This window comes from Anser anser (genome assembly GCF_964211835.1).
Source record: "Anser anser genome assembly, chromosome: 4".
Taxonomy (NCBI): Eukaryota; Metazoa; Chordata; class Aves; order Anseriformes; family Anatidae; genus Anser; species Anser anser.
Genome location: NC_139724.1, coordinates 412541 through 432074, shown reverse-complemented (window position 1 = coordinate 432074; position 19534 = coordinate 412541). Strand labels below are relative to the sequence as shown.

General features: G+C 37.7%; 1 protein-coding gene across 18 annotated transcripts in view; it reads left to right on the top strand.

The window, feature by feature from the left end:
• Window positions 1–19534, top strand: part of WDFY3 (WD repeat and FYVE domain containing 3) — a 189011-nt gene that overhangs the window by 157504 nt on the left and 11973 nt on the right. For 12 of the 18 annotated variants that reach the window (XM_083834169.1, XM_083834167.1, XM_083834168.1 and 9 more), the window contains 18 exons: window positions 1385–1557; window positions 2989–3066; window positions 4024–4251; window positions 5082–5135; window positions 7344–7512; window positions 7718–7881; window positions 8675–8823; window positions 9092–9212; window positions 9560–9645; window positions 10026–10106; window positions 10658–10712; window positions 11033–11152; window positions 11565–11682; window positions 12895–13001; window positions 13837–13990; window positions 16507–16598; window positions 16925–17137; window positions 18448–18595. In XM_083834169.1, the coding sequence (XP_083690295.1) occupies window positions 1385–1557; window positions 2989–3066; window positions 4024–4251; window positions 5082–5135; window positions 7344–7512; window positions 7718–7881; window positions 8675–8823; window positions 9092–9212; window positions 9560–9645; window positions 10026–10106; window positions 10658–10712; window positions 11033–11152; window positions 11565–11682; window positions 12895–13001; window positions 13837–13990; window positions 16507–16598; window positions 16925–17137; window positions 18448–18595 (2310 nt within the window). The remainder of the gene's footprint in view (window positions 1–1384; window positions 1558–2988; window positions 3067–4023; window positions 4252–5081; window positions 5136–7343; window positions 7513–7717; window positions 7882–8674; window positions 8824–9091; window positions 9213–9559; window positions 9646–10025; window positions 10107–10657; window positions 10713–11032; window positions 11153–11564; window positions 11683–12894; window positions 13002–13836; window positions 13991–16506; window positions 16599–16924; window positions 17138–18447; window positions 18596–19534) is intronic. The other 6 variants (XM_083834173.1, XM_083834165.1, XM_083834164.1 and 3 more) reach the window with 2 other exon arrangements.

Below are 19534 nucleotides of genomic sequence, written 5' to 3'. Positions count from 1 at the left end.
CTACAGGTACCTTGAAGGAGGCTTCAGGTGCCTTAAAGGAGGCTCCTTTGGTCTATTCTCCCATGTGCCCAGTGATAGGACATGGGGGAATGGGCTACAGTTGTGCCAGGGAAGATTTAGGTTGGATATTAGGGAAAACTTCTTTTACTGAAAGGGTTGTTAGGCATTGGAATGGGCTGCCCAGGGAAGTGGGTTCAGTCACCATCCCTGGAGGTCTTTAAGAGACATTTAGATGTTGAACTTAGTGATATGTTTTAGTGGAGGACTTGTTAGTGTTAGGTCAGAGGTTGGACTAGGTGATCTTGGAGGTCTCTTCCAACCTATATGATTCTGTAATTGAGGTTAATCTGGATATACAGAAAGCGTTGTTGGAAATATACAGCAATTGGTTTTGTGGTCCATGTACTTCTAGATATGCTTTGTCCCTGGCTGAATTTTGCTTGCGTTTCCACTATCTAGCTAATAGTTGGTATTTAAACAAAAATAATAAATAAAGTGTTTTGAGCAGAGTCGAGGATCTTTGGAGAATATATTGGTTCAAGAAGGTAGTAGTGGATTTAAAAGAAGAAAATAATGGAAGCATATTTTTTTAAATCAAATTTAACGGATATACAGTGAGGTCCATTAGATGAGTATGGGGAGAACATGAAAGTGCTGAGAGCTGAACTAATCTGTGATTTTTACTAAAGTTTTAAAGTAAGAATGCTAGTGTTTCTGGACTTGACGATCAACTGGGATGGGTGTATGTTCACAAAAAGGTGCACTAGCCCACCTAACCTCTCTCAAAATGACATACTTGTGCTGACAGACTAGATAGCAGGGTCATGATGCAGCCCCTTTTTGGGTGTAGGGAGGGGGCACAATGATGACATGCTCGACTGGGTTACTTTTCATTTGTGTCTGCCATTTATAACAAATGGAATAGATTTCTTTATTTTGTAACTGTTTTGAAAGAAACTGTTTCGTCTGACATTGTCTCCCTTCTTTTGACTGCTCTCTTGGTCTTTAAGGGATGTAATTCAGCAATATGGAAATTGGTTGGAGTGTGGAGGGGAGGGGAGGTGGCAACTTCGTTCTACGTACTGATTTTTCACTTATTCAGATGAAGACAGCACTCACAGCTGTTAGACCCTGGTTTTGATAATCAGTGAAAGGATTCATAAGTCTGCTCCTCACGTTTCCTTTCAAAATAAAAAAAAAAATCCCAAATTTCTCTTGGGTGTCTTTCCTTCAAGACTAAAACTGAAAAAAGCCACCCACACACCACAACCACGAGAAAAAAAGAAACAACCAAAAAAACAACAATAAAAAAGGTTACTTTGTTTAGTGAAACGGCAATGACAATGAGAACAGACAGGGGAAAAAAAAAAAAACGCAACATAAGATCTTTGTTTTTCAGCCCATGAGAAGAAGTGCATCAGTAGAGGGGAGGCGTTGGTTCCGACCACACAGTCCAAACTTTCACGAGTTAGCAGTGGGTTTGGCCTCTCTAAACTAACTGGTTCCAGGAGAAACCGGAAGGAGAGCGGGCTCAATAAACACAATCTTTCTACGCAGGTAATGCCACTCAGTAAAATGCAATCTAAAATCCAGCATTGTATGTTCAGAGATTATGGTAAATATTGCAATATAAATGATCTTTCAGGGTGTTAGGTAAGATCTTGTGCTTGTTTCTTTTCATTGTTGAATATTGAGACTGAGCATTCTCACTTCTGCGTGTCCTAATCCAGCGAGCACAGCTGCCTATCTTTAACATTAAAAGGAGAGTTAAGGTTTTATATATCTGTAATGCTTTACTGCTTTGCTAGTCTGGGTCCTAATTCAGTTTGCCACACCACTTTGTAATGGAAGCCAAGATAGATGCTTGTCCTTTTTCAGTGGAAGCCAAGATAGATGCTTGTCCTTTTTCTCATCCTACTGCCAAGATGATGTGTTGTTTTTTGGTTTTTTTTGGAAAATCCTTATAAGCATATTTTATGTTTCATGACTAAACAAATACTGCTTTTCCCTATTTTTATTGTACTACAGAGAAGAGCTCAGCAAAACATTGTGGTGGTGAAATTGTACATTGGCTTTTCAAACCTGCTTGTGTTAAAAAAAAAAAAAAAGACTAGAGGATTAAAGCTGTGTGATTTCTGTCAGAAAGTACTTGGTAGGGCATTGTAAGGAGTTAATATACAATACTTTGGGCATTGAAAACAAAGGAAAGACAGGTCTGAAAGTTTTGTAGGATGGAGTTCTTACTGTAATTAGCGCTTGGAACAGCAGGGAGACTTTAGTTCATGGAGAGCAGGTGTATTCCTGCCATAAAGAAACGTGTAACTGCTATTTATTCATCAGGAGTTATTAGTGTCCTGTGTAAGTTGAAAAATAGCTTGCCTTTTCACTTACTGGTGTGAAAATTATGCAGTGGACTTGATACAATAAAGAATTCTCAGTGTTATCGGTCCTTTTTCTGGTGAACACATGAAAATGAAAAGGAAGAAACCCAAAAACTGAGCTGACAGGAATGGTTGTTAGGCATATCGGCAAGGGAGCAGGGTGTGAAAACAGGTGTGTGTCAGTACAGAATGATAGCTGTAAGGGTTTCCATCAAATTGGGCAGCATCCACAAAATATTACCTAGAAATGGAGAAAAGTAGTAATTTTTGTCATCTAGTGCCTCTCTTTAGCTGTTTGAGAATTTTCTGAACCATTAATCATGTGCTTTCAATATTTGCCAAATGTTTGCCAGTTTATCTTAAATAATGTCCCTGTACGTGAGTTTGCTGCCTTAGAAACAACCAAACAAAATAAAACAAAAAACATAAAACACCCTTAAAAATATTTTTGCATGCAGTAGTTTGAAATTAATCCAGAATATATTTTAGGAAACTAGTCTTTTTGAACAAGTTAGCAAGGTGATGGATTCATGGGCTTTCCATTCAAACAAAGCCTAAGCCTGCTTTTATAAAGTCTGATTCTGTCTGTCTCCTTATCTTCTGTTAGGAAATTTCCCAGTGGATGTTTACTCACATTGCAGTGGTTCGGGACCTGGTTGATATGCAGTATAAGGAATATCAGGAGGTATGGTTCCCTGAAAATTTTTGACGTGTTAGGCTGTACAGATCCTGTTTCTCAGTATGTGGCTTATAAAATATTAGGAGGTTGGTGATTAAATGCTTAAATGTATAGATACTACTGTTATTTTAGGGGTGTTTCTTTAATGCAGTCAAATAAAGCTAATTTTGATTTCATTGCAGCAGTAGTACCTAAGTTAAATCTTAAGTTTTTCATATGCTGTTTTAAAAAGCCTGCATGCTCTAGCATGTTTCCATCTTTTTTTTTTTTATTCAAAAGAGTACTTAGGCTTCTTGAAAAAAAAATAGCAGAAGACACAGGAAAGCATTGTGTACAAATGCTACTTCTATAGTAGCACAAACAAAATTTTACGGTACCCTTTTGAAATTATTATGCAGCGATAGAAAGATGATGCTCTGTGCCTTCTAGTACAAAATCATTGCACCCTGCATTTTCTTTCAAGCATCCCCACAGTCCTTTGGTTCAAAGTATTTGCTGAGATGTGTTCTAAAAGTCTAAGAAATCAGCTTCCCAGAAGTTATTGAAAGTGACTGGCAAAAATCCACCAGATAAGCTTTGCTTTGTTCAGTTTCCTTCTTCTGTTCAAGGCAGGAAAAAGCATCTGAAGTTATCTTTTTTCAATTCCTAAAATCCCTTTTCAAAATCAGTGTATTAATGTCGCATTTTTTTCATATTTGCTGTTTACAAATGCATTCAGTTATAAGTAAAAACCAAAAGCAGAGTTCATTTGTTGTTTTTTACCTCTTATGCTTAGAGGAATACAATGTGAATCTTGCTTTTATAGTAGCTGAGACTGGAAAACGCATTAGGGTGCATAATAAAATGCTACTGTAATTTTCAGTTGTGATGTTTTCTGTAATGTAGTGAAAATGACTTTGCTCGCATCAGATGCAGGCTTAAAAACATCACTGCTAATGCATATGGAAATATCTTTGTATTCAGCGTCAGCAGAATGCATTAAAATATGTGACAGAAGAGTGGTCTCAAATCGAGTATGAGTTACTACGAGAGCGAGGTCTGTGGGGTCCCCCCATCGGTTCCCATCTTGACAAGTGGATGTTGGAGATGACTGAGGGTCCCTGTAGAATGAGGAAGAAGATGGTTCGAAATGACATGTTTTATATTCAGTATCCCTACATGCCTGAAGCTGAACAAGAAACAAACTTTCTGGTAAGTAATTCAGCATTTCATTATGAGTAATTTCATGCCCAGTTGTAAAATCCACTTTTTAAAAAAAAAAAAAAAGTTTCTCTTAAGCCTATTTTACTCTGTTGGTTTACCAACATGCCTGTTAGTCCTAAATGGTTGGTAAGGTCCAGTTATTCTTCGTAGTATATTTCATGGTGGGACTGACCTGTTCACCACTCAAAACTGAGTGAATTGGAAAGCTCTACTGGTTCCAGCATGAGACGTGGTGTGTATGCATTAGCCAAGCGAGCATGCCGGTGAACACCAGAAGCGTCTTCATGAGCAGCAAGGGGCTATGAAATGCCGTACCTATGGATGGGAGGTTTCACTCTGAGTTCTTGGCGTAGTGCTACATAACAGTTGAAACAGATCTGAAAAAAGGCAAAAACCAAATCGGCCTACTGGCCTTCATTTGGATGTACTTCTTTCACTGATAATCTGTGAATATGAACATTGGCTACTTGGGCAGAAATGTATGTGGCCTTGGAAAGCTTGGCAGTTCGTTTCTCTTTGCTTTGGAACAGCATCTTGAGGAAATGGAGAAGTCTTTATTGTGTCTTTTAGGCATGCATGTATGTATGCATGCAGGATTTTTTTTCCTCAAATCAAGAATAAAAGCCATGGTACTTAAGAAGCACAAACAAAAAAATACTGTACAGCCAACTTTACACCATTAGGTGTATTTGTCTACTTGTTATGACACAGAATAGTTTTAGCAACAGTTAAGTTCACAGAAAGCGGAGAACATATCGTCATGCCTTCTTCTGAAAGTGTTCTTTTTCTGATGCATATACTTAATGACCTGTTTTCAGTCTGACCTCTCAAGTAGACTTCCTGAGACATCTGATGATGGCATTCCTCAAAAGGTAAAGAAACACACACTGAGAGAATGTAAAATAATCACAACTTTTACAGCTGCTCCTGCATGTTGGGCAATCTTAATCAATGCTTCTACATTTGGCTTTCAACTTGCTCTTTCAGTATTTCCAGGCCTGAAGGTGGTGTTTTCCATATTCACATTAGAAGATGTTACTGTGCTCTCCTCAGCCTTCACCTAATACAACTTTCTGTAGATCTTAACTTCTTTGCTGCACACTAACAGGCTGTGTTGGACTGTGCTGTCACTGTTCTCACTGTGTTCAGAGTTGTGGCTTGGGGTCTGAACTAATGGTCTACAGAACATGTTTAGTAATGGGCAACGTGATCATTGGGAAGCACTGCTGGGAAAATGGATGTTGTTTGCAAAGGGGACCTGGTGAGCAGGGGTTTTTCCCCTTTCTAATCGTAATGGTCTGAAAGAGGCCTATTTTTGTTAGCACCACATTTGTTAACCCAATTTTGTCATTCCTGATCATCTTCATTTTTATTATTAATGATATGTACGCAGTAGTTTCAAAATACGAATCCTACCTTAGAAGTACCAGATCTGTTAGGAACTGACTGCCCTGCAAGGATTTCTCTCTTATGATGCTTCTCTATGAAATTGCAGTTAGTCTTGCCCATCACTAAGTATAGTGCACAATGTGCATTCACTGATTTTGAATTACATTCAGCAATGAACTAATACACATAAATGAAAGTAATTGCTATATACAAAATCAAATATAATTTGTTACTGATTTCTTCATGTTAGCAGTGCTAGTTTGGATTTTTCTTTGTAGAATTTATGTTACTACAGAGGTGTTAAAGAGTGAAGACTTACTGGAGCTCAACTCGGCAAATCAAATCACAGTGCTGTACATCTTGGATTTCTGGGGCAGGCAATTTGACCTGAAATAAGGAATCTCCATGTTGCTGCTCTTAATTGCTTAGTCATCCCAAACATCTACTTGTAATAAAGCTGTTTTGTTTTTATGGGTCACTTAGTTTCCTGCTACATCATCACACGGACAGCAACAAAAAAAGAACATCACATTTTATGTATTTGCAGTTACAACTGCAGAAGTGAACGAGGAAAAGTCTTAATTGAAACAGCAACTAATATTCTGCAGTTGCACATAATTTAAAGCATTTATCTGAATTTATAATATTCCATTATTATCTCAATCTAATTTGAAGAATCGTGGGGTATATTGCTACAAAGTAACAATTCGTTTTTGTGTTGGAGAGTTGAGCATGTTCACAAACTGAGCTTTCTAGAGTTAGGGTGTTGGCGTTAAATAGTACTCAGAGAAGAAGATTTTTGACTGAAGTATAAAAATAATGGGTTTTCTTCTGTCCAGGTGCATCAGTTTGTTTTAATTTTGGAAAAGTTCTTGGCTATGTAATTGCTCTTATCCCAATCTGTCTCTCCAGTGATGTTGCTGACCTTGTCCTCATTTAGTGGTTACTTTGATTTCTAATACTAATTCCATAATCAAAAGAGGAATGTAAGAATTAACCTGCTAAAAGAAAACCAACAACACACCATCACCATAGTGAAACATATCATAATCCATTGTGCTTATCCAAAGATATAAATGATGCTTGATGAATTACTTCACTTAAAATAATCCTCTTGTGCCAATTGCCTGCCTGCAGGCCTTCAAAATCTGTATTAAAAAAAAAAAAAAAAAGAAACAATTAATTAAGAATTTTTGAGCCTTCAAATCAGGTCTCTGGCTGCTTTTAGTTCATATCGACCTCCACTTATTTTCATCTTGTCTTGAGGAAAATTTTTACTCAAACTACTCCTAGCAATGAATTTGGCTGTCTAATGAATGAACTGTAGGGAGTGATGAAAGGTTGTGAAATGGCTATTTGATCTATCAATCTTAGAGCAAAAGTATCCCAGCAGTCTTTTGTGACAGTTCATGGCATACTGACCACACTTAATACGTCTCCGTGTTGTAGGCTTAGCAGCAGGCATTTCTGCAAACCCACCGTTACTTCAGTGGTTCAAACCTCCCTTGCAAATTAGATGATTTATTGGATCTAATGAAGAGTCTCTGTTTTTGTATGTTTTGTTGTATGTCTGCACACGCACAAAGCACTTAGTGGGCATGCCCTGTGCTGCACACAGTGTTCCTGAAACTTGTTTACTGAAGCAAGCGAGGAGTTGACTGACTAAGCGATTGTGTTCAATTATTTCTAAGAAACCTGCTCGCTACCGAAGGGCTATAAGTTATGACAGTAAGGAGTACTACATGCGCCTGGCTTCTGGAAACCCTGCAGTCTTCCAGGACACCATAGAAGAAAATACAGTGGGTGAAACCACTCAGCAGGAGCCAGAACACGGAGAGGACACGATTGCAAGAGTCAAAGGTTAGATCATTTCTTTTGTCCCAAACTATTCTCTTTAAATTTATCTGCCTTTATATCTTCTCTTGCATTCATGTTGGAATAAACATAAGGATCTTGTGGAACTCTATTTTCTGTCTTAGCATTGGATCAGCAGTTTTAAACTTCAAAAGGTTTTGCACAGCGAATTTTTGTGGGTTTTTTATTCATCTTTGTTCTTCTTTTCCAGGCCTAGTGAAGCCTCCCCTGAAACGATCTCGCTCTGCTCCTGATGGAGGAGATGATGAGAACCAGGAGCAATCACAAGATCAAGTTGTTGAGGGGAGTTCAATTGATGAAGAGGAGAAGACTGACAACACAACTTTGCTTCGACTTCTTGAAGAAGGAGAAAAGGTACTGTGTACTGCAAACAGACTAAGCACTTACTGTATTGGAATTTCTGCCCTGCATGTAGCAAGCACAAATAAACATCCTAAATAGCTTCCCTGATCTAAAGCTGCACCTACTTAATATTCCATCAGCTTCTTCTTGCAGCATCCTTGAAACCAAATGTGTACTTGAGTTCAAAGAGGTCCTGAGCCCAAAACCCCTGTACTGGAAACGTTCTTGCTTTGCTTCTGCCTGCTATGGAGAATTCAACCTGTCATAGAACTAAAGTTGCAAGCTATCCTGTGATTGGATTATTACACTGTCAACCTAATGAGACCCCATAAAGGAAATATACGTTGAACATGTAAATACTGCACACTATAGGCTTTCTAAGTAATTCTTGTAATCATTAGAAAGAAAAATTTTGACAGTGAATGTTTTATCCCCATGAACTGTGTTCAAAGGCTGTTCTGGTTATTCAGTATTTCAGACTGTCTGTCTGAAGTATACCACTAAATAGATTTGGGATCAAGGTTGAAAGGGCTCTAGGTTGCAAAATACGCCCGAGAAGCAAAGCGAGAGTGGACAAGTCAGTAAACCATAGAAATCTGTACTATATGATGGAGGCTTTATTTAAACTGCCTTTGAAATCAGTGATCACAAAGGTGATTTACATCTTCAATTAACAGGAAAAATAGTAGAATTTTTGCTGTATCCACAAGTAATAAAGCACTGTTTAGGCCTTGTTCTAACAAAGCAATGGTCTGAGTCTGAGCTTGCTGACCTGCTTTTGCTCACTGCATGTTTTTCATTTCAGATTCAGCATATGTACCGCTGTGCTCGGGTTCAGGGCCTTGACACTAGCGAAGGGCTTCTTCTCTTTGGGAAAGAGCACTTCTATGTGATTGATGGATTTACCATGACCGCCACCAGAGAAATACGGGATATTGAGACGCTGCCTCCAAAGTGAGTGGTTTAATAAAGAGTTTCATCAGTCTTTAGTAGGTGAACAACAGGTATTTAATGAGATTCTTTGGAATCAACTAGAAAAACATGTCAGATTGTGGAAGATCTTGGGAGCAGATTCTTCTGTTGCTCACAAAATGCAAAATGTGGTGTGTGGTATATCGTGAAATAAGTTTTTTCAATAACTGAACTCTCACAAAGATGAAAAAAATATTTTTTATAATTCACGTTCTTTTAAATCACTTTCCTGTATATGCTCCGTCTACAGGATGCACGAGCCTATCATACCTAGGGGAGCAAGGCAAGGTCCAAGTCAACTCAAAAGAACGTGCAGCATTTTTGCCTATGAAGATATCAAGGAAGTACATAAAAGGAGATACCTTTTGCAGGTAACTTGGACACAGTATTTAGATTGAGGTGCCAACTTTGGAATTTTAACAAAGTAAAATAGATATCAGATACGTATTTGGCAAGTGAAAGCTGTTCGTTGTGTTGAAATTGAAGAGATTAAGCCTAGCATCTGATCTGAACCATGTTTGGCTTGCTATAGTTTATTGTGTGAATTAGTGAATTGTAGCATTCTGAAAAGAGAACGGTTGGCCGCACTAAGCAGTGTGCGTTGCAATAAGTTTGAATCATGTGTCACTTGGTGTGACTAAACTGGCCTACTTCTGACCTTCAGAGGTGACAAGCAAAGGTGTTAGTGGTGACATATCTTTGTCTTGTTTGTTTTCAGCCAATTGCAATTGAAGTTTTCTCAGGGGATGGACGGAACTATCTTCTGGCTTTCCAGAAGGGGGTTAGAAATAAAGTTTATCAAAGGTATTGTAAAATAAGTTACAATATTTAATCTGAATATTTGCAATTACCTGTTTTGAGCAATATTTGAACCTACAGTGATCTGACAATGAGAAGTAGGTTGCAAGTGGTGTGAGACTGCATAATCCTGTAGCAAACTTAATACTGCAGAGAAGAGCCACTTGGAAGCGCTAATGTCTGCACGCCAAACTTGATGTACGTAATTAGTTTGAGATATACAACTCAGTGAATGTGGGTTTAGCAAGAAAAGGGCTATTCCAATTTTTCTGAAGATTATGTAGCTGCTCAAAATTAGGCCACTAATTGTACCAAATGTGTTCTAAATATAAGACAAACCTAGAACAGACACGCTAACCTTAAACTCCATTTAACTGTTGATGCAGGTTTTTGGCTGTGGTGCCATCTCTAACTGACAGTTCAGAGTCAGTGTCTGGACAGAGGCCAAACACCAGTGTAGAACAAGGGTAAGCAATGCCATTCCTTACCAGCTTTTTAGCTTAATGGTTTCCAATACATGATGTTTATGTTAGGGTCCGGTTGCCCTGGGGAGTATTGCAACCTCTGTTTAAAAATGGGCATTACCAAATAAATAAGAAAACAGTGATTTTATGTTCCAGCTACTTTTAATGTTTTAATATCACCGGCGGCATTGGTATATCTTCCTACAAATAAATACATGTTACCAGGATTAACGTTGTTGGTATACAGGTACATTCTGAAAGGAACTGGAGTACCAAAACCATTTGGCTTGTCCAGTTTTAAACATATTTTCCTCAGCAGCAGCCCATCAGTTTTATTTGTATGTGCACTGAAATGCATGGATAATGTGCATTATTATGTCAGTCTGTGTTCAGAAACAAAATAAGTACTACTAATGCAAAAAGGAACTAAGTCTGATTTGTTTAAATGTAAAAACTTACAAGTTTTAATCTTTACACTTTGAATTGTCTTGTAAAGATTTAACACAGGTCTTATTGGTAAGTTAGAAAATGTACTTCATTCTTCTTCCTGTTAGGTCTGGATTGCTTAGCACTTTAGTGGGAGAAAAATCTGTTACTCAAAGATGGGAAGTAAGTATGAATTCTTTTTATATTAAATTGCACTTTTTGTAGCGATACATAATTAATGCATATAAGTTGCATACTCTTGCTAGAACAACTGGAATATATTGCTTTAGAAAATGTGTCTCTGTATTTTAATGGGTTATATTTCACGATATCATTATCATCAAATAGTAAATGGTTCTACTGTAGAAATGTAAGCTTAGAGTGGGCATTGTAACATTGAATTCAGTTTCATATATTTGGAGAGAGCTGAACATCTTAAAAGTCTGGCAGCTTAGTTGATTATTGCCAAGCGGACTGTTCAACACTGTTATGTCTTCCTTCAGAGAGGAGAAATCAGTAACTTCCAGTACCTGATGCACTTAAACACTCTGGCAGGCAGATCATATAATGATCTTATGCAGTACCCTGTCTTTCCCTGGATCCTCGCAGACTATGATTCAGAGGTAAATAAAATATCTTGTCAACTTAGTAGTAATCTTTTACGCATTTGATGCTTGTAGATACTACAGCTGGCTTGCACTGCCTTGGTAAAACAGACTTATCCGTATTTGCAGTCTTTAGATTTTATCTGTTTTACAATGTCCAGCCCACGCTATCAGTGAGTAGGATATTAGAGGTGCTTAGCTGTCCCATGCAGGTGGGTCCTTGCCCATCCTCATTTTACAGTTATTGGGCTGTGCACAAGTGCTTAGCATGTTCTAAGGCAATTGCTTCTTCTTCATGTAACAATGTGCAAGACTGCAGTGGTTCCTGTAAGTCTGCAGTAGTTTTCTGCACTGTATCCTGAAGGATGTTATGCCTATGGAGAAAGCATTCATTTTCTAAATAGAATTGGTGTTCATTTTATTTTAAAAGGAATTGGACCTTACAAATCCCAGGACATTCAGAAACCTGGCCAAGCCCATGGGAGCTCAAACAGAAGACCGGTTAGCCCAGTACAAAAAACGATACAAAGACTGGGAAGATCCCAATGGTAAGCAATGATATATCCTGCAGGAAAAAGAGAGGGGCACATGCCTGCCATGTGATGGGAGGGAGTCATAGATTTTCATTATAAGGGTCAAGAGTTCTGGATTTGGATATACAGAGCTCTACCATGGGGGTGTTGTTTTTTTTTGTGTGTGTGTGTGTGACTTTGCTTCTATTTAATACTTGTTTCTAAGGGGTGGTGATGATGGTATGTTTGTTGTTGTTCCATTGTTGTTTTTATAAAATCTGGACAGCATGTTTTTATATGCAAAATTGAAGAGAAAACAGTTGTATATTGAGAACAGTTCCACCTTGTCTAAATGTTAGATATGGGCGAGTACATACTAAGCATGCAGTCAGTTGTCTCCTTGACTACGTTTGAATGCTGCTGTAAGACAATAAATTGTACAGAGGATTATGAGAACTTTGCATTATCAGGGCTCTAGCTTTTTCATTTCTTAGTTTAATGAATATTTTTCTGTTAAGGAAGCATCTTTTTCTTTGCTACCCACCCCCCAAAAGAAATACACATACTGTTATGTTCTTAAGTTTGTAATGCTTCCAAGTGATAAGCAATTGAGTTGCGTATTCTCCATTTAGAGTTTCCTTATCTATTGAAAATAAAACTTGTGAGTTTGTCAAAACAGCTATAATATGCGGTAGTTATTCTTCTGTGCTTTTATACGCAGCACAAGCTTGTTTAACTACTGTGATGCTGTTCTGCATCAAACAACAGCAGGTGGCTAAGACAGTCATTTTCAGAAATGAATCGTGTTCTATGTGTATTTATGCAGATTTTTTTTGCCAGGAAATTAAGACAGTGAAAGCTCTACAAATTCTGTAGCCAACAATTCTGAGATGTATTTCTGACTGAGCCTTTAATTCCAGAGCAACCAAAAAGAAATCTCTGTAGCTGCATTGTAACATTTGAAGTATTTAAAATAAAAAATGAGTAACCATGCAGTCTTGCTGGACAGAAGCTCATTGTATTAAAGCTACTGCACTGCAGCTAAAACTTAAGTGGTGGCCGTGACAAAACACAAGGTTTTCAATTTCCCAAGAATGAAAATTACAAATGCCATTTTTAAATGTCTGAGGTCACAGAGTAAATACAATGCATCACTAGTTAGTGCTGTCACCAGTAACTGTTGTCACCTAACTTCTGTTACTTAACTTCTTTATTTCTTCTATGTTGATGATTTTTAATTTTTGGCAGGTGAAACTCCAGCTTATCATTACGGGACCCACTATTCATCTGCCATGATAGTGGCTTCTTATCTTGTCCGGATGGAGCCTTTTACACAGATTTTTTTACGGCTACAGGTAAAAAGTACAAGACCTTATTTCCTGTTGCTTTTCTGCTGTACATTTGAGACCTACATGAAAAATGTGATCAGTCTGCTTTGTTCTCATCAAATATGTTAGAAAAAATATCTTGAGTGATTGCAGGCAGGATAGGTCCAAAAACCTTCAGGATGTTTGATGTTTATTTGTAATAGGTGTAATGGAATTCACCTTTTGTCATGTAGTTCAAACATTTAGAAAAATGTATGGAACAAAATAGCTCCAGACAAAAAAACAAAGCAGGTTTTATTGTAAAGACAAATACACTTCTCGTTGTGCTTTATTTGTCTGCCATTGAAAGAATCTTATGCCAGTTCTTCAGTTTACTGTGGAGGTGTTGAAAGATGCTTATTTGAAACCTATACTTCTATCCCAAGATGCAATTCAGTACTGAGTGTTAAAATAAACCAAAATTTGCAGAGCCTGGCATCTTATGGCAGTTTGACAGGTAACTGGGCTCAGTCAACTGGGTTTCCAATATTTTCCTGGACAGAAGTCACCAGGCAAAATATATACATATACATTTTTTTTTTCTTTGGGACGGTGTTTCGCCAGAAGAGACTAAACTTCGAAGTAGAACTAGGTGTCTCTCTTCTTAAAATCTGGTAGATCTCTGTATTCATACTTTGTGTACTATTATTGTGTTCCACAGCATAAAGTAATGCAGCAGTTAAAATTCTTTGTGTTACAGGAAGAAACATGCTGTTTTATGATGTATTTATTAGGCAGAGTATGTTCTGGTTTGCCTTCTCTCAGCACAGCAAATTTGTCCAAGCTACTCTGATGATCAGTTGCTTCTTGCTTTGTCCCACAGGGTGGTCACTTTGACCTGGCTGACCGAATGTTTCACAGTGTCCGGGAGGCCTGGTATTCAGCATCAAAGCACAACATGGCAGATGTGAAGGAGCTCATCCCGGAATTTTTCTACCTCCCTGAGTTCCTGCTCAATTCCAACAATTTTGACCTAGGTAGGCCAAAACACTCCCTGACAAAAGTCCCTCTCGTTTTTCCTATGAGAAGATTATGTTAAAATCTTGATCATTTATTTTAAGACATACTTTACTTTCACATATGTAAAATAGACCAAACATGGTCTATTATTCAGAGATTTAATCCATTAAAGAAAATAAAAGACTCAACAGCAGTTTGAAATAACTGCTTGGAGTGTGGGTGACAGATAATAACAAGAATCTAAGAAACTAATTCTAAACCTCTGCTTTAACTAAGTGAAGCTTACAAAGCTGCAAGAGAGATCAACAGTGCACTGCAGAGCACTCACCAGTAAAGAATACATCTCTGCTAAGTGAATCTCTTAAGTCTTGCAGTGTATTATGGTGGTAATGGAAATAATATAACGCTAGGTTTAAAAGCCTTGAGAAAGAGTTCAAAATTTAAGAAGTGCTAAACATAGCTATCATATTAAAAAGACCTTTCTCAGTTTAACTAAAGATTTTTATTACCCAAAAAAATATTTATAACCTTTTTTTCAGGGCTTTGAAAGTTAGAGCATCGAGAAATGTACTCTGCCTTACTCTTAATTTTCTTTATGCCGTTTTTAGGCTTTGGGAAATCTGTTTGATAGCGTTCACTTTAGGACTTCCTCTTAAAGTGTTTCCAAAGCTTTTGTTGAAATGTGGCACTTGACTTCTGTGACAGTAATTATTTAACGAGTCAAGTTTCACAGACATTGTCCGTAGGAGATAAATATTCATTAGAGTGTATGTCACTCTTATCAGCAGCTTTAAGCTTCTCTCAGCTCTGTGCTGTGAATCTAATAGCAATAAGAAAGATGAATTGGGTGGTGTGTTTCAATAGCCTCAAATCCTTAATTCGAAATGTTGTTAGAGATTGGAAGTGCAAATGTACAAAAACAAAAGCAAAAAAAAAAGTAGGGAAAGACAAAACACATCTCCCAAGTATTCTTCAGACAGAAAGGTGTGGCCATTACCATTAAATATTGAGGTCTTGTTCATTTAGTTCTATATCTGCTAATTTTAGGTGGATACATCTGATTACTAGAATTTCTTCTATCAACATTTAGAACAACAGTAGGACAAGCTTTGTTCTGAACTACTGTAAAAATAAAAACCTGCATGAGACTTCAGTTTGTGTTAACTTCATAATTATCCCAGTCCCCTTCCACTCCCTTTCTCCCAAACAAAGAGATAAGAAAACATTAAAAGCCTGATTAGATTATGCAAGGAATGTTTCTGTTGGGCCAATGTACTACTTGTGCACCTGTGTAAACCTGGAAGCTTGCCGGTGTTCCTCTGAGCAAGTACAAAATGTGGGATTGTCTCTCAGTGACAAGTGACAACACAAGAATATGAGTGGGAAGTTGTAAGGAGTAAGGTTTCAGTAATTGAAACATGCCACCATTTAATATTCTGGGTGGGAAGGGATCTCTCTAGGATCCTGATGAATGTGTGTGTCCAGGACATGCCCAGAGGAATGACCACCGTCTTTGAGAGTAAAGTTTGTGGCAGCTTGGCAGGGTCAGTGTATGAATATTCAGCCTGTACTGTCAGAGTGTAGCCATTCCCATGGGTAAAACAACAATGTCATTGTTTAATGCGGATTGTTTCTATTGTGAAGAAAAATTTGGAGCCAAAGAGCTGCTCCACCAAGTCTTCCCAGTACAGTTTGCTGTTAAGCTGTCTCATACCAGGATTTATTTGCCTTTAAAATAAACCTAGTTGACATGTCCGCTGCTGTATACACACTAAACAGATGCCAAGTACAGAATATTTTTCCTCTCTAAAATCCAGTCTGTCGTGGTTATTCATGTTTACCTCATGAAACAATTTCTAACATGCAAGTCAAAAAAAGATCAGCACTGAGCCTTGGTGCAGTGATTGCTGTAGCCACCAGATGGACGGCTTCTTGGGCATCAACTTCCAGTAGCTGGGCTGGCTGCTTTTGTGCAAGCTAAATCAACAGCATGGGGCTCAGATTGTGTAGTGGCCACAAAAGACCACAGGACTGGCTGTTTTCATGATCTTTTGCATGCTACATTAGGTCTTTCTGATGGCAGGGAGAGGAAATAAGAAATGTACATAACTAGAAATATTAAGACAAGAAGTCGTGTTCAAAGAGCACTTCATTAGGAAATGTAAAGGTTTTGAGTTCAGACTTCTATGTTGTGAAGCTGTAAGAAAACTGAGTAATCTAGTCAACTCCCCAAGCTAGAAAAATTGTTTGCTTTGCATACTCTGAAACAGTATTGTCAACTTCAAAAGCCTTTGCAAGGAATATTTGAGTTCTTCATTTTCTACTCATGCTGACTATCACACATGAATAACCAAGTCAGAATTTTTCAGGTTTTACTGCCTGACATTTAAAAATTAGATAGTATTTAAAATAAAAGTCTGAAAGGCCTTTCTTTAAAAAGGAAAGGTGTTAGATTTTGTTGTTGTTAATTAACTGTTGCTATTGCTATGTGGTTTCAGTGCTTGTCTCCAAATCTTTGCTTGTTTTTTTACAGGTTGCAAACAAAATGGCACTAAACTTGGAGATGTAATACTTCCCCCATGGGCAAAAGGAGACCCTCGTGAATTTATCAGAGTTCATCGGGAGGTAATTTGAGTTTTAATAATGGAAGTGGAAAAGGTCAGTTGTGACATTACACTGTGAATGAAACCTGTCTTGATTCATGCAGTCACAGCTACCAGCCAGTCCACGTGTTCTGGGTTGACAGCTATTTGTTACAAATGGCTGCAGAGCTGGTGTTTACTCCCGTTCATTTTTGGCTAGAGAGTAAGATGAGACAAGAGGTGCTTCGGCTTTAACAAAAAAAAATAGAGAATATATCAATGTATTCTGCTTCTTTCATTATGGCAGGTGTAGTATACTTGACCGATGACTGACATGGCTAGTTTTAATGCATGCACTTTGAATTTCAGGCTCTGGAATGTGACTTTGTGAGTGCACATCTGCATGAGTGGATTGACTTGATCTTTGGCTATAAACAGCAAGGTCCTGCGGCAGTCGAAGCTGTAAATGTCTTTCATCATCTCTTCTATGAGGGGCAAGTGGACATATACAACATCAATGATCCATTAAAAGAGACAGCTACTATAGGATTCATTAATAACTTCGGACAGATACCAAAGCAGGTACACCATTTGCAGAATTTCTATTTGCAAGATGATGCTCGAGTTGAAATACATTTAAGAGAAAAGGAGGAGCTTCCTGGAAGTTTATGTCCATAAATCTTCTTCCAGGGATGTTGAATCATTTGCATCTCCAAAACAGATACAATTAAGATAAATTCTGAGCTTTGCTCACGAGATGGAAATGTCTTTTTTCCATTTCGCACTGTCAAAATAAAGGTGAAATGAATTATAGTTAAATTAAAAAAAAAAAAGGCATGGGAAAAATGAGTACGTTGCTGCTGTGAAGCATACCACTTAATGTTGGGGGGAACAATGAAAACGACATTTTAAGGTAAAGTCTGGTGTTTAGGTATTTCAACATATCCTGTAATAAAATAATTTCTGTACATAATTTTTTTTAAAGCAGCTCTAGGAGATATTGGGTTTGACCACATCTTTTATTCAGAGAATTTGTTGAAAAAATACTCAGTATTTCCTCTACAAGGATTGACACTTAAAGGTCCTGTACTATTCATGCATAGATTTATCTTTTATGTGCAGTTTTAAAGTTTGAGTACTCTTAAAGAGAGCTTACACTAAATTAGTATACTTAATGAAGTGTTACTTTGAGTTTTTAGTTTTTTGGGGAGGATTTTTTTTTCCCCTTGAATTAGATGTTGCTGCAGGCTTTTTTGTTTATTTGTCTTTTATCATTCAGTTAAATTTTTTTCATGTCTTGAGTTAATTTTTCCAATCCTTGATCTGGTGGAAACTACAGATACCTTCAACAATCCACTGGGAACACAAATGCAGGTTTGGAGCTCTAGACTGTAGCAAAAGCACATGGTTTCACAGGAGCCACAAGATATATCAGAACAGGCAATGTGGCAAAAATAAACAGCACAGTAGTGATACGAGTGACAAGAGGGCAAATGTTAGGGTGTTAAACAAGAACCTGATTTTGACCAATTCACTTGAAATTATTGGAGGAAACCTGCAACAGAATTTGACATCATCTTATGAATCACTTTTGGCATCCTTGCTTGCTTTACATCATCTGCTTTTGCAGCTGGAGGTAGCTTTAAAAATAATTTGCTCTTTATACCCTAGTTGTTTTTTGTATTATTTGGTGAAGTCTCATCAAAATGTTTACTATAAATTATTAATGAACACTGAATAGTGGTGAGTCCATGAACACTGAGGACAGTTAAGTAAAATTTACTGATCTGTAGAATTTTGATAAGGTGAATGGGACACTACTGATCTTTTTATGATGGTGTTCTTGCAAACCTGTAATTTTTGATCACAAGTAATTTTTTGATGAATTTCAGCTCTTTAAAAAACCACACCCTCCAAAGCGTGTTAGAAGCCGACTGAATGGAGAGGTTGCAGGAACCTCTGTACCCCCTGGTTCCACAAGTGACAAGATTTTTTTCCATCATTTAGACAACCTTCGACCATCTCTTGCACCAGTGAAAGGTAAAACACAAAGCTACAACACTTATTTCTGTTTCTTTCACAGAGCTTTCAGAGTTTCAACGAGAGTGTTTTTCCATATTTTGTTTAGTTTTAACTTTTATTCATAATTCTTGTAAATTTGAGAGAAAGAAATTTAAAATACCCTAATGGCCTAAGGTTGTTATTACTTAGCTTAAACTATACTTGGAAAGTGCCAAATCTGTGCCAATTGCGTGTAACTTCTTAAAAGACACAGATAAAATGGGGCCTAAGCACCTCTTTCAAGTTTTAATGTGGACAAAAAGTGTTTGAAGCAAATTGCAAAGGTGTCTGAAGGATATTCAGAGTACTTTGTTTCTGGGCCAGCAGAGGCTTCACTGTTTGTTACTTGCTACAGCAGAAGGATTGTTTTTCTGAGTGCCAAGAAATACTGAGAATGTTGGCAGGAAAGGATGTTGTTGGTTGCTGCAGTGAAACCAAAAAAGTGGGTTTTGACCTCATATGTGATATTGCAGTGAACAAAAGTTAATTGTCCATGAGGTAGGTAAATCCTATGCAGTGTTTTATGTCGTAGTTGTTTAAATGAATGTGTGTATGGTGTAAAAAGAAAAGGACGTACCATTACACAGAACGTAGTGGGGCTATGGAAAACAGGAAGCCATTAATCTATATTTGCAAAATTAGATAAATAAATAGGTAAGTAGTTAGGAATGTAGACTGTGGGAATATTTGTCCAAGATCATGGAACCATCCAGGCTGGAAAAGACCTCTAAGATCACCTAGTCCAACCTCTAACCTAGCACTGACAAGTCACCCACTAAACCATGCTACTAAGTTCTACATCTACACGTCTCTCAAAGACCTCCCGGGATGGTGACTCAACCACTTCCCTGGGCAGCCTTCTCTAGTGCCACACAACCCTTTTAGTAAGGAAATATCTCCTAATATCCAATGTAAACC